The 15,810-nt window shown below is 39.5% G+C and overlaps 1 protein-coding gene across 2 annotated transcripts in view; it reads left to right on the forward strand.

The window, feature by feature from the left end:
* Window positions 1-15,810, forward strand: part of CCDC146 (coiled-coil domain containing 146) — a 123,989-nt gene that overhangs the window by 64,648 nt on the left and 43,531 nt on the right. For both annotated transcript variants that reach the window (XM_070755190.1, XM_070755192.1), the window contains exons 3-6: window positions 9,221-9,303; window positions 12,801-13,010; window positions 14,723-14,780; window positions 15,496-15,672. In XM_070755190.1, coding sequence (XP_070611291.1) covers window positions 9,221-9,303; window positions 12,801-13,010; window positions 14,723-14,780; window positions 15,496-15,672 — 528 coding nt within the window. The remainder of the gene's footprint in view (window positions 1-9,220; window positions 9,304-12,800; window positions 13,011-14,722; window positions 14,781-15,495; window positions 15,673-15,810) is intronic.

The raw sequence follows: 15,810 nt of genomic DNA on the forward strand, positions 1-15,810 counted from the left end.
TAGCAGCGCGGAGTAGTTAAGAGAGAGAGAGAGAGAGAGAGAGAGAGACATAGAAACAGAAAGAGAGAGAGGGAAAAGCACCCAAATTCCCGTGCTGTTCGGCTTTTTGTCCACGTAAGCAATATTCATCATAAGGCACAGATGTGAATCGTAAGATTTCTCCACCACCACCTTCCTTCCTCACTCGTATTTTAATCTGGTCTTGATTGCTCTTCTTTGGGGGAAATTAAAACAGGCTGGTGCTCGGGGAATGATTGATGTTAAACCAGGAATAAAAAAAAGAAATTCCTCCACCACTACCCCCATCATCCTTTTCTTTATATTTTATCTAATCGGGATTAGGATTCCTTATTTACTGACCCCTCGCATCCTGGACACAAACTGTTTCAACTCCTACCCTCAAAACGTTTTATTTATTATTTATTTATTTATTTTGTCCAATACACAATGAGGGTTTTAGTGGGTATATATCTATATACACATAATAAAATACATGATGAAGGTTATAGAGGAGATACTCATAGCAAAATATATCTAAGAAAGAATAGAAAAGAAGATATAGGAATAGAACATATCAATGAAAGAATAGAAGAAGAGATATAGGAATAGAAGAAAGGTATAGGAGATATAGGAGAGCCATAGGACAGGGGACGGAAGGCACTCTAGTGCACTTGTACTCACCCCTTACTGACCTCTTAGGAATCTGGATAGGTCAACCGTAGATAATCTAAGGGTAAAGTGTTGGGGGTTTGGGGATGACACTATGGAGTCCAGTAATGAGTTCCACGCTTCGACAACTCGTTGCTACAGAGCACTGCACAACGAGACACAAGAAAAAAAAAATCCCGAACGCCATCACTCTGCTAAACAAATAATTCCCTCAACACTGTCAAACTTTTTACTAAATCTGCACTTCTATTTCTACTAGTTTTTCTCATCATTCCTATCATCCTTTTCCTCCCACTTAGGACTGTACGACTGTAACTTGTTGCTTGTATCCTAAGATTTGTATTAATATTGATTGTTTCTTCATTGCTTATTTGACCCCTATGATAATCATTAAGTGTTGTACCACATGATTCTTGACAAATGTAACTTCAGATTGTGTCCCCTTGTTCTTGTGTTCACTTTTTAATAGGAAAGTGAACACAAGAACAAGGGGACACAATCTGAAGTTAGTTGGGGGAAAGATCAAAAGCAACGTGAGAAAATATTATTTCACTGAAAGAGTAGTAGATCCTTGGAACAAACTTCCAGCAGACGTGGTTGGTAAATCCACAGTAACTGAATTTAAACATGCCTGGGATAAACATATATCCATCCTAAGATAAAATACAGGAAATAGTATAAGGGCAGACTAGATGGACCATGAGGTCTTTTTCTGCCATCAGTCTTCTATGTTTCTATGTTTCTATCTTTTTCTTTTATGTACGCTGAGAGCATCTGCACCAAAGGCAAATTCCTCGTGTGTTCAATCACACTTGGCCAATAAAATTCTATTCTATTCTGTTCCATTCCATTCCATTCTATTCTATTCATCTAATCTTAATTTTAATCTAATCATACATAGCTTCTTCTCCAAAAACACTGAACTTCTAACCAGGGTTTACAAAACTGTTGTCAGACTGATTCTAGAACACAGCGCACCAGTCTGGAACCCGGATTTTTCAATTCCAGGACTACCTGAACTGGGCTCAATTGGGGTTTGTAAGTTAAGGACTACCTGTGTAATAGCAAAGTAAACATATTTGGGGAAAGGAGGCTTACTGTTTCAAAGCTGAAAGTCTCACAATCATTGCAGGAAAATAAAACGCTTAATGTTCAGAGATTTGCTCAAGCTTAAAATTGCTATTGCTCAGATTTAAAAGTGTGCAATAAAAGCATTTAACACCTTCATAATTAGTAATAAATTAATAAATAGATAAAACCAGCCTTTGTACCACGGATTGGCAAACGGCAGCATAATCCTGTTTGGGTTTTTTTTAAGAATTCTGGAGAGCTAGCAGAAAATGACGGTTTTATTTTATCATTTATTTTTAAACGATAAAAATTCTGCTGAATAAGGATCAAAGGGCTTCTTGTAAAGTTAAGATTTTTCTCACCAACTTTACCGAATGTCCAATCATAATTTGAACTCAAAAATGCCTTTCAACAAAGTTTGGCGCAAATTTAATTGGTAAGGAATAAGAATAATACTCTGATTAATTGATTATTTGTTGAATTATATAAGAAATTATCAGTTTTCAATGGAAGGGTAAGGGGTCTTCCAAGATGTTTAGTAGTTTTTTCAATTGGTTAATTGCCTGGAAATAGTGAGGTGATAATTATTAGAAATGACAATTGTTTGTTTTAAAGGGCATTAAAAGGACAAAAGTTGATTCTCTTTCTCTGAGTTATAAAATTATTAGGAGAACCCACCACTCTTTCTGTGGCTGAACAAGAGTTTTTCTTCCTAGTGTCCTAGCTGGTGGGCTGTTTAAAAATCTGGACTGTATATGATCTTTAATTTGTTTGTTTGTTTTGTCAAGTACATATTGGTAATATACAAAGATATAACAATGTTTATATACATGATACTAGTAAGTGAGAAACATTAGGACAGGGGATGGAAGGCACTCTGGTGCACTTATGAAGGCCCATTACTGACCTCTTAGGAATCGGGACAGGTCAACAGTGGATGGGGTAAAGTTTGGGGGTTTAGGTGATGATACTATAGAGTCAGGGAGTGAGTTCAATGCATCAACTACTCGGTTACTAAAGTTGTATTTCCTGCAATCGAGTTTGGAGCGGTTTACTTTAAGTTTGTATCCTTTGTGTGCTCATGCGTTGTTGTGGTTGAAGCTGAAGTCGTCGTTGACAGGAAGGACGTTGTAGCAGATGATTTTATGGGTTATGCTTATGTCGTGTTTAAGGCAACGTAATTCTAAGCTGTGTATACGTGTATATGAATCCCAGTGACCGGTTAGGTCCCACAGAGTGGGCCTTCTCCGGGTCCCGTCAACAAAACAATGTCGTTTGGTGTGGCCCAGGGGAAAAGCCTTCTCTGTGGTGGCCCCGGCCATCTGGAACCAACTCCCCCCGGAGATTAGAATTGCCCCCACCCTCCTTGCCTTTTGTAAGCTCCTTAAAACCCACCTCTGCCGTCAGGCATGGGGGAATTGAGATACTCTTTCCCCCTAGGCCTTTACAATTTATGCATGTTATGTTTGTTTGTAGGGATGTTTGGTTTTACAATAAGGGTTTTTTAGTTGTTTTAGTATTGGATTTATATGATGTTTTTTATTACTGTTGTTAGCCACCCCAAGTCTACGGAGAGGAGCGGCATACAAATCCAATAAATAAATAAAATAAATAAATATGTCTGTGTGTGGAGATACACGTATAAAAGGTCGAACTGGGTTAATAGCCAAATAAGAGATTAGCAGCACTTATCTCACTGTAGTTGAGATTAGTGTTCTGTTTGTTACGAATATAACAAACAGGTTGGATTAACTTTTAATTTAATCAATAAACCACTACGAATAACTGGCTTAGCAGTGGACACACACACAAATTCAAAAGCAATTTTTTTGTTGCAAAAAACCTCAACTTTTAAGTAATCTTCTTTAGCAGCTGGCATAAATTCAGCAAAGTCTTAAATCAGAGCAATGCAATTATTTCTTGTTATCTCACAAAGTTTAAAAACCTTGGCAAAATGTTATCAACTGCACCACAACAACTAGGAAGAATATAATAAAAACATCCTGGATGACGTCAAAATAGACAGTTTGATATTGTCAACAAGAACACACTATGGACAGGTTGATGAAGTCCTCAAGAATCTGAATATCTCAGAGGCAACCTGAATTTCACCCTGTGGTAGGAAATGGTAAAATTACCCATTTACAATCAAACATGAAGTGGAAAGCTATAAATCTGTTTGCAATCAGCTAAAAAAATCAGAAGCTGTCAACATGAACTTCCTTATATATTTGTTGGTTCCTTTAAGGATCATTTCCTCCAGGTTCCTTAGCTACATTTTCCACAAGGAAAGATGGGAACAGTTCTGTGAATTCAATTCAATGTGGTCTCACCAGCGCTCTATATAAGGGGATCACAATCTCCCTCTTCCTGCTTGTTATACCTCTAGTAGTCTGCTTGGCTGCATAGCTAGAGGTATAACAAGCAGGAAGAGGGAGATTGTGATCCCCTTATATAGAGCGCTGGTGAGACCACATTTGGAATACTGTGTTCAGTTCTGGAGACCTCACCTACAAAAAGATATTGACAAAATTGAACGGGTCCAAAGACGGGCTACACGAATGGTGGAAGCATAAAACGTATCAGGAAAGACTTAATGAACTTAATCTGTATAGTCTGGAGGACAGAAGGGAAAGGGGGGACATGATCGAAACATTTAAATATGTTAAAGGGTTAAATAAGGTTCAGGAGGGAAGTGTTTTTAATGGGAAAGTGAACACAAGAACAAGGGGACACAATCTGAAGTTAGTTGGGGGAAAGATCAAAAGCAACGTGAGAAAATATTATTTCACTGAAAGAGTAGTAGATCCTTGGAACAAACTTCCAGCAGACGTGGTTGGTACATCCACAGTAACTGAATTTAAACATGCCTGGGATAAACATATATCCATTGTAATATAAAATACAGGAAATAGTATAATGGCAGACTAGATGGACCATGAGGTCTTTTTCTGCCGTCAGTCTTCTATGTTTCTATGTTTCTATTCAATTTCAATTCAATTTATTAGATTTGTATGCTGCCCCTCTCCGAAGACTCGGGGCGGCTCACAACAATAATAAAAACAGTATAACAATGGAAGAAATCTAATAATAAAATTACATTAAACCCCCCCAACAATTTAAAAAACCATACAGCACGTAAATACCAAACGTAAAATATAAGAAAGCCTGGGGGAGATGTCTTAATTCCCCCATGCCTGGCGATATAGGTGGGTCTTGAGTAACTTGCGAAAGACAAGGAGGGTGGGGGCCGTTCTAATCTCCGGGGGGAGTTGATTCCAGAGGGCCAGGGCCGCCACAGAGAAGGCTCTTCCCCTGGGGCCTGCCAAACGACATTGTTTGGTCGACGGGACCCGTAGAAGGCCAACTCTGTGGGATCTTATCGGCTGCTGGGATTCGTGCGGTAGAAGGAAGTTCCGGAGATATTCTGGTCCAATGCCATGTAGGGCTTTAAAGGTCATTACCAACACTTTGAATTGTGACCGGAAACCGATCGGCAGCCAGTGCAGGCTACGGAGTGTTGTAGAAACGTGGGCAAATCTAGGAAGCCCCACGATAGCTCTCGCGGCTGCATTCTGCACGATCTGAAGTTTCCTAACACTTTTCAAAGGTAGCCCCATGTAGAGAGCGTTGTAGTAGTCGAACCTCGAGGTGATGAGGGCATGAGTGACTGTGAGCAATGACTCCCTGTCCAAATAGGGCCGCAACTGGTGCACCAGGCGAACCTGGACAAACGCCCTCCTCGCCACAGCCGAAAGATGGTGTTCCAATGTCAGCTGTGGATCGAGGAGGACACCCAAGTTGCGAACCCTCTCTGAGGGGGTCAATAATTCCCCCCCAGGGTAATGGACGGACAGATGGAATTGTCCTTGGGAGGCAAAACCCACAGCCACTCCGTCTTGTCTGGATTGAGTTTGAGCTTGTTGACACCCATCCAGACCCCAACTGCCTCCAGGCACCGGCACATCACTTCCACTGCTTCGTTGACTGGACATGGGGTGGAGATGTACAACTGGGTAACCCTCGTAACTTGGGTAGTGTTCCAATTCCAAAACAGCATGACCAATCTTTTTTTTTTTTTTCAGAAAGAGCTGAAGTTCTATTCCCTGTAGATAAAATTACGGTGCAGCTAAACTTCTAGAAAGGAATTCCTAGTTTGATTCCATGAGTCATTTTCAAGACCGGGGTTTATAATGCCACTGGTCAAATACCAAGCATTCTCAAAAAACCCCATTCATATTAGGCTCTATCTTGTTATGTTGACATATCCCTGGAGAACGGCTGTTTGAAATGAGCTGCGAAATGATAAATTCTTGACCAAAGGCCACATTCTGAACGTCTGACTCAGGCAGGAAATTCTCGTCATGTTCCCCGTTGTTGGCCGTTGTACATGGATCTCGTTCTGTTTACACAATACTGGATCCCGTTTCTCTCTCTAAAATTCATGATAACGCTGACAGTACTGGGGGAACTCGTCTTAATTAATCTACCATTAAAATTCTGGACGAAAAGTTGGAGCAAGTTTTAATAGCAACAGTCACTTTTTTCAATGTTGTAACTTTGAACGGTCACTAAATCAGCTGTTGTTATAAATCAAGGAAAAGGAATTCTCAATCTGAGTATTGCATTGGCAGTTCTGTGTTAGCAAAAACTTCAGAAGAGAAGGATTTAGGGGCAGTGATTTCTGACAGTCTCAAAATGGGTGAGCAGTGCAGTCAGGCAGTAGGAAAGGCAAGTAGAATGCTTGGCTGCATAGCTAGAGGTATAACAAGAAGGAAGAGGGAGATTGTGATCCCCTTATATAGAGCGCTGGTGAGACCACATTTGGAATACTGTGTTCAGTTCTGGAGACCTCACCTACAAAAAGATATTGACAAAATTGAACGGGTCCAAAGACGGGCTACAAGAATGGTGGAAGGTCTTAAGCCTAAAACGTATCAGGAAAGACTTCATGAACTCAATCTGTATAGTCTGGAGGACAGAAGGGAAAGGGGGGACATGATCGAAACATTTAAATATGTCAAAGGGTTAAATAAGGTCCAGGAGGGAAGTGTTTTTAATAGGAAAGTGAACACAAGAACAAGGGGACACAATCTGAAGTTAGTTGGGGGAAAGATCAAAAGCAACATGAGGAAATATTATTTCACTGAAAGAGTAGTAGATCCTTGGAACAAACTTCCAGCAGACGTGGTTGGTAAATCCACAGTAACTGAATTTAAACATGCCTGGGATAAACATATATCCATCCTAAGATAAAATACAGGAAATAGTATAAGGGCAGACTAGATGGACCATGAGGTCTTTTTCTGCCGTCGGTCTTCTATGTTTCTATGTTTCTACCTGTAGCTATTTAACAGACTGTAACCAGTGGGTGGGTTCTAAAACCCATTGCTGCCGTTTCTCGTGCGCGCAACACTTCTGCACATGTGCAGAAGCGTCCCGGGCAGGTGGGCGGAGCTTCCCGCTGCTGCCGCTATCTGTTCGCATAACCGGGCCAAACTGGGAGCAATCCACCGCTGACTATAACCTCTCCTTCTACTCTGAAGATAAAAGCAGAAATAAGAAAAACATTCTCAGAGAGGACTTCGGACATCCTCTTATCAGAACGTTCTATGTATCGTAAAAGAGAATTACTTTTCATGCAAATGTTTTCATGAGTTGTTCAAAACACTGCACGTCTATAGAAATATTTTGATTAAAGTCTAATTCACTAACCCCTGCGTGTACAATAAAGTTGCCCTTTTTAGTACATTACCGGTAATGGTTTATTTTTATTTATTTTATATATTTATTTTGTCCAATACACAATGAGGGTTTTAGTGGGTATATATCTATATACACATAGTAAAATACATGATGAAGGTTATAGAGGAGATACTCATAGTAAAATATATCTAAGAAATAATAGAAAAGAAGGTATAGTAATAGAACATATCAATGAAAGAATAGAAGAAGAGATATAGGAATAGAAGAAAGGGATAGGAGATATAGGAGAGCAATAGGACAGGGGACGGAAGGCACTCTAGTGCACTTGTACTCGCCCCTTACTGACCTCTTAGGAATCTGGATAGGTCAGCCGTAGATAATCTAAGGGTAAAGTGTTGGGGGTTTGGGGAGTCCGGTAATGAGTTCCACGCTTCGACAACTCGGTTACTGAAGTCATATTTTTTACAGTCAAGTTTGGAGCGGTTAATATTAAAGTTTAAATCTGTTGTGTGCTCTTGTGTTGTTGTGGTTGAAGCTGAAGTAGTCGCCGACAGGCAGGATGTTGCAGCATATGATCTTGTGGGCAATGCTTAGATCATGTTTAAGGCGTCTTAGTTCTTGTGTGCCTAATTCTTGTACGCCTTGTGCGGCAGTTGCGGCCTTATTTGGACAGGGAGTCACTTCTCACAATCACTCATGCCCTTATCACTGTAAGGTTTGATTACTGCAATGCTCTCCACATAGGGCTGCCTTTGAAGAGTGTTCGGAGACTGCAAATTGTGTAAAATGCAGCCACGTGAGCTATTGTGGGGCTCCCAATATCTGCACACATCTCAGCATCACTCCGTGACCTGCAATGGTTGCCAATTGGTCTCCGGGCACAATTCAAAGTGCTGGTTATGACCTACAAAGCCCTACATGGCTTAGGACCAGATTACCTACGGGACCTTCTCCTGCCTCATGTATCCCAGTGACTGGGTTAGGTCCCACAGAGTCCACCTTCTCCAGGTCCCGTCAGCTAGGCAATGTCTAGGGGAAGAGCCTTTTCTGTGACGGCCCCGGGCCTCTGGAATCAGCTCCTTCCAGAGATTTGCACTGCCCTAACCTCCTCGCCTTTCGCAAGAGTCTTAAGACTCATTTATGTCGCCAGGCATGGGCCAATTAGATCAAGCCCCCCTTCCCCCCCGTTACGAAATGTGATGTGTGGTTGTGAATGAATTGGCTGACTGATTTTAATAAATATAGGATTTTAGTAGTAATTTTTAATTAATTAGATTTGTTGTCATATTGTTTTGTTTATAATTATAATAATAATAATAATAATTATTATTATTATTATTATTCAACTATATTTAGATGTAGTGTTAAGATTAGTAAATTTCCTATTTTAGTAGTAATTTTTAATTAATTAGATTTGTTGTCGTATTGTTTTTGTATCTTGTGAGCCACCCTGAGTCTTCGGAGAAGGGCGGCATACAAATCTAAATAATAATGATAATGATAATAATAATAATAATAATAATAATTATTATTATTATTATTATTATTTAGATTTGTATGCCGCCCTTCTCCGAAGACTCGGGGTGGCTCACAAGATACAAAAACAATATGACAACAAATCTAATTTTTTTTTAATTATTATTATTATTATTATTATTATTATTATTATTATTATTATTCAACTATATTTAGATGTAGTGTTAAGATTAGTAAATTTCCTATCTGTTGACTTAACAATTTCACTAGAGTCTCTTTATCTCTTGCAATTTCATAGCTGTTTTACGAGGGAAAGATTCCTGGGACCAGATTGGCTCAGTTGAAGGCAAATTATGCCCTGTTACATGATACTCTAGTAAGGTAAGCTTTTGGTATTTACTGTAGATATAATGTTTCAGCAGTTACTTAAAAGCTGTGTTTCAGCCTTTTTGAAATTTATTGACTTATATAGTATTGTGCTTTGTAAAGTGTCACCTAGGGCTTATAATGTGAGATGAACCAGATTATAGCTTTATTTTTAAAAAAATATCCTTCGCTAATCAATTTATAGTTTACTCTATATAGCATAGAACAACCTTTATTCCAGTACAAATTTAATGAAGGGTGCAAAGTCAATAATTTATATCTATGTTACATGCACGCTAAACTAAAAATAGCTTTAAAGTACACTGCTCAAAAAAATAAAGGGAACACTCAAAGAACCCATCCTAGATCTGAATGAATGAAATATTCTCATTGAATACTTTGTTCTGTACCAAGTTGAATGTGCTGACAACGTGTGAAATTGATTGTCAATCAGTGTTGCTTCCTTAGTGGACAGTTTGATTTCACAGAAGTTTGATTTACTTGGCATTATATTGTGTTGTTGAAGTGTTCCCTTTATTTTTTTGAGCAGTTTATACTGAGAGTAAGTCCTCTTTACCCAATGAAGTTACGATGTTCAGAGGTACAGGACAGTAATTACAAATACAGTGATACCTCATCTTACGAACCCCTCGTCATACAAACTTTTCGAGATACAAACCCAGGGTTTAAGATTTTTTTGTCTCTTCTTCCAAACTATTTTCACCTTACAAACCCAAGCCACCGCCACTGGGATGCCCCGCCTCCGGACTTCTGTTGCCAGCGAAGTGCCCATTTTTGCACTGCTGGGATTCCCCTGAGGCTCCCCTCCATGGGAAACCCCACCTCCGGACTTCCGTGTTTTTGTGATGCTGCAGGGGAATCCCAGCAGCGCAAAAACGGGTGCTTCGCTGGCAACAGAAGTCCGGAGGTGGGGTTTCCCAGCGAGGGGAGCCTCAGCGAAATTGCAGCATCACAAAAACACGGAAGTCCGGAGGTGGGGTTTCAAGGACTTCCATGTTTTTGCGCTGCTGCGATTTCGCTGAGACTCCCCTCGCTGGGAAACCCCACCTCCGGACTTCCGTTGCCAGCGAAGCACCCATTTTTACCCTTAGATCTACTGTTGACCTCTCCCGATTCCTAAGAGGTCAGTAAGGGGCGTGCGTAAGTGCACCAGTGTCCCCTATCCTTTTTTTTCAAAATATTTTTATTGTTTTTCAAAAAGACAGACAAAGACATACAACATTAAACATTTAAGGAGCAACCATTGCTCCGCTTGTCGCAGAAGTCTAACTAGTACAAAAATATAAAAAAAACCCTAACTGTTATCAGATCAATACAGAAACGCCACATGTGTGAATTACATTCTTATTAAATTTAACTCTATGTTTTTAATATTAAACCTATTAATTAAATTTCTTTATCTTTTAAAATATTGTGTACTTATACAAAAAGAAAAACCCCCCAAAGTATTAGTAATACAGAAAAAAGAGAAAATAAACACTTCTAAATTGGTTATACTATATACTATTTCATTCTATCTTATAATTCTTCAAATAGTTATTTATTCTTGTGTGTTTAATTATTAATACTATTTTTAAAATTCCACCAATCATATACTCTGTCCCATATTTTGTAAAATTCTGTTTCGGTTTGATTATTCAAATGTTTAGTCATCATATCTAGTTCTGCACATTCTATAATTTTTTTAAATACTTCGGCATCTTTTGGTATTGTCTTTTCTTTCTATTTTTGTGCGAATACTATTCGGGCCGCAACCAATATATGTATTATTATCCCCTATCCTAATGTTTCTCTTTTACTAGTATCATATATATAAACATTTTAATATCTTTGTATACCGCCAATATGTACTTGACAAAACAAACAGATCAATGGTTCATCAGTTAAACTGATAGGTGTCCTTCAACCTCTCTCCTCAATCCTGAAGAATCAGAGTGTGTTGCAGATCCAGGAACACACTTCAAACCGTATCTGTTGTTTCAGAAAGGACACACTGGATAAATACTTCAATAGAGCGTATCTGTACGATTTTTTAAAATAAACCAACAACATTACCGTCTTTAGCCTTGGTGGTGCAGTGGTTAGAGTGCGGTACTGCAAGCTGCTTCTGCTGACTGCTAGCTGTCGTTCACCATTTCAAATCTAACCAGGCTCAAAGTTGACTCAGCCTTCCATCCTTCCATGTGGGTAAAACGAGGACCCAAATGGTCGGGGGTGATATGCTGACTTTGTAAAGTGCTGTAAAAGCACTGTGAAGCGGTGTTTATAATTCAATTCAATTCCAATTTATTAGATTTGTATGCCGCCCCTCTCCGAGGACTCGTAGCGGCTTACAACAGCAAAAGCAATACAATAAAATACAAATCCAATGATAAGAAACTAAATCAAAACCTATAATTACTAAAAAACAGACAGGTCAGCACAATCACACCATTCACAAATGCTTGAATCAGAAGGTAGGGAGGAGGGAGTTAATCCTCCCTTGTGATCCCCTTATATAGAGCGCTGGTGAGACCACATTTGGAATACTGTGTTCAGTTCTGGAGGCCTCACCTACAAAAAGATATTGAGAAAATTGAATGGGTCCAAAGACGGGCTACAAGAATGGTGGAAGGTCTTAAGCATAAAACGTATCAGGAAAGACTTAAAGAACTCAATCTGTATAGTCTGGAGGACAGAAGGGAAAGGGGGGACATGATCGAAACATTTAAATATGTTAAAGGGTTAAATAAGGTCCAGGAGGGAAGTGTCTTTAATAGGAAAGTGAACACAAGAACAAGGGGACACAATCTGAAGTTAGTTGGGGGAAAGATCAAAAGCAACATGAGAAAATATTATTTTACTGAAAGAGTAGTAGATCCTTGGAACAAACTTCCAGCAGACGTGGTAGATAAATCCACAGTAACTGAATTTAAACATGCCTGGGATAAACATATATCCATCCTAAGATAAAATACATAAAATAGTATAAGGGCAGACTAGATGGACCATGAGGTCTTTTTCTGCCGTCAGTCTTCTATGTTTCTATGTTTCTATGCTTGGCGGCATAAATGGGTCTTAAGCATCTTGCGGAAGGCAAGGAGGGTGGGGGCAATTTGGATCTCTGGGGGAGTTGATTCCAGAGGTCCGGGGCTGTCACAGAGAAGGCTCTTCCCCTAGGTCCCGCCAGACGATATTGTTTAATCGACGGGACCCGGAGAAGGCCAATTCTGTGGGACCTGATTGGCCGCTGGGATTCGTGCGGCAGAAGGCGGTCCCGTAGGTATTCTGGTCCGATGCCATGTAGGGCTTTATAGGTCATTACCAACACTTAGAATTGGGTCAGCGGCCAATGCAAGCTGCGGAATGTTGACGAGACATGGGCGTACCTAGGGAGGCCCATAATGGCTTGCGCAGCCGCATTCTGCACGATCTGAAGTTTCCGAACACTTTTCATAGGTAGCCCCAGGTAGAGAGCGTTGCAGTCTAAGTGCTATTGCTATTTATTCCAGTTTACAGGAATCGGAGATCCAGCTGCTGCAGGATGCCAAACGTTTCACGGTGATATTGGAAGAGCAGCAACAGGAACTCGAAAAAGCGGAGGAGTTCCCGGACAGCGCCACTTCAGAGGTTTCCAAACTGAGGCAGCAGTACCTGAGATACTTCAACGAGTACAACGCCATTCAAGAGAGGGAATTTGAAACCCAGTACAGGCTGAGTAGGTGGGTGTGATATTTAGCCCGCTGTCTTTTTAAGAAAGCAGGCTGAGGAACTCTGGGAGTTGAAGTCCACACGTCTTAAAGTTGCCAAGTTTGGAGACCCCTGTATATACACCATCCCCACAGACTGCGGGAGTAAAATGTGTGGACTGAAAAATATAATATCGCTTTTTCTCCTCTTTTTGAAGGCTGAAACATAGTGTGTGCATTTTTCTGTTAGGAATGAGTGAATAGCCTTTGTTAGCTGTTACGACGGAAGCACGCAGGCTTCAATCAGGTCCTCCATTCTGGCGGGAGAATACTGTTCACCGATTGGCTGAACGGTTTGACAGCTCCCTATGAAAGGGAGCAAGGGTGTAACAGAATGAGGGGCGGCTGCGAGATTTCAGCGATCTTTGCTGATTTTCGGGAAAAATATTGGCAAAAATTGCCGAAAGCTTGCTCGTGTGTGTATCCTCACATGAGATTTTGCTGGCTGCGCAACCTTACCAATCTATCTACCTATCTACCTACCAATCTACTTACCTACCTACCTACCAATCTACCTACCTACCAATCTACCTACCTACCTACCTACCTACTATCTGTCTGTCTGTCTGTCTGTCTGTCTGTCTATCTATCAAAAAGAGGGCGGGGAAAATATTTACTGACCCCTCACATCCTGGACACAAACTGTTTCAACTCCTACCCTCAAAACGTCGCTACAGAGCACTGCACACCAAGACTACTAGACACAAGAACAGTTTTTTTCCCGAACGCCATCACTCTACTAAACAAATAATTCCCTCAACACTGTCAGACTTTCTACTAAATCTGCACTTCTATTCTACTAGTTTTTCTCATCATTCCTATCACCCATTTCCTCCCATGTTGACTGTATGACTGTAACTTGTTGCTTATATCCTAAGATTTTTATTAATATTGCTTCTTCATTGCTTATTTGACCCCTATGACAATCATTAAGTGCTGTACCACATGATTCTTGACAAATGTATATTTTATTTTATGTACGTTGAGAGCATCTGCACCAAGACAAATTCCTTGTGTGTCCAATCACACTTGGCCAATAAAATTCTATTCTATTCTGTTCTATTCTATCTATCTATCTATCTATCTATCTATCTATCTATCTATCTATCTATCTATCTATCTATCATCTATCTATCTATCTATCTATCTATCTATCTATCTATCTACTGTCTGTCTGTCTGTCTGTCTATCTATCATCTATCTTTTTATCTACAGTATCTACTATCTATCTATCTATCTATCTATCTATCTATCATCTATCTATCTATCTATCTATCTATCTATTTTCTATCTATCTATCTATATCTATCTATCTATTATCTATCTATCTATCTATCTATCATCTATCTATCTACTATCTATCTATCATCTATCTATCTATCTATCTATCTATCATCTATCTATCTATCTATCTATCTATCATCTATCTTACTATCTATCTATCTATCTATCATCCATCATCTATCTATCATCTATCTATCATCTATCTATCTATCTATCTATCTATCTATCTATCTACCTACCTACCTATCTACCTACCTATCTATCTATCTATCTTTCTCCTTTTGAGAGCGGGCATCAGAATTTCATTATTTTAATGTTTGCCAGTTTGTTCACAAAAAAAAATGACAATACACAGGTAACCTTATCTTACATGCTTATTTAATATTATTTATCCTCTCCAGTTTAATAGAAGACAAGAAATTAATTGAAAAGGACTATCGCAGAATCCCCAAAGCTTCTGTAAGTAAGTTTCTGACATCACTCCAGACACCTAATTCAATGTGGTCAAAATAAAAATCTGCAGATTTTGCTGCCTGTCTTGGAATCAGACATGTCATTGAAGGCTGTAATCATATATTCATTTATCTATTTAATAAAAACATTCCCAAAATCCTGGAACCTTGGCTTCAAGGATAAAAAGTATTTTTCTGATCTTGCAAGCAAACATATCAGGAAATACTTAATGAACTCAATCTGTATAGTCTGGAGGACAGTAGGGAAAGGGGGGACATGATCGAAACATTTAAATATGTTAAAGGATTAAATAAGGTCCAGGAGGGAAGTGTTTTTAATAGGAAAGTGAACACAAGAACAAGGGGACACAATCTGAGGTTAGTTGGGGGAAAGATCAGAAGCAACATGAGAAAATATTATTTTACTGAAAGAGTAGTAGATCCTTGGAACAAACTTCCAGCAGACGTGGTAGATAAATCCACAGTAACTGAATTGAAACATGCCTGGGATAAACATATATCCATCCTAAGATAAAATACAGAAAACAGTATAAGGGCAGACTAGATGGACCATGAGGTCTTTTTCTGCCGTCAGACTTCTATGTTTCAAATAAAGTTTTGTGTTACCCATAAAGGAAAGTATTTGTAGCTCAGGGTCCTGTGCCTTCCCTCCCCTCCCCTTTCCATTAATACCACCATTCACTCCATTTCATTTCCTAAAGGATGCAGATAAGAAAATCAGAGCCTTGAGGGACAGTTGCGAAGACCTGCGCAAAGAGACAACGCAGAGGAGGCTAGAAATCAAAAACCTGAAAGACGATCTCTTTACGAGGCATAAACGCCTCACCAGGGACCACAAAGAACTGGAAGAACTATTTCGAAAACAAGAAGAACTGAAGGTAACCGAGGATCGCCGGTAGACGCCTATTTATATTTGATTGGATTGAATTCGTTGGATTTGTATGCCACCCCTCTCCGTAGACTCGGGGCGGCTAACAACAGTAGTAAACAGCATATGACAATCCAATATAAATAGT

Source organism: Erythrolamprus reginae, chromosome 6, assembly GCF_031021105.1.
Source record: "Erythrolamprus reginae isolate rEryReg1 chromosome 6, rEryReg1.hap1, whole genome shotgun sequence".
NCBI lineage: Eukaryota > Metazoa > Chordata > Lepidosauria > Squamata > Dipsadidae > Erythrolamprus > Erythrolamprus reginae.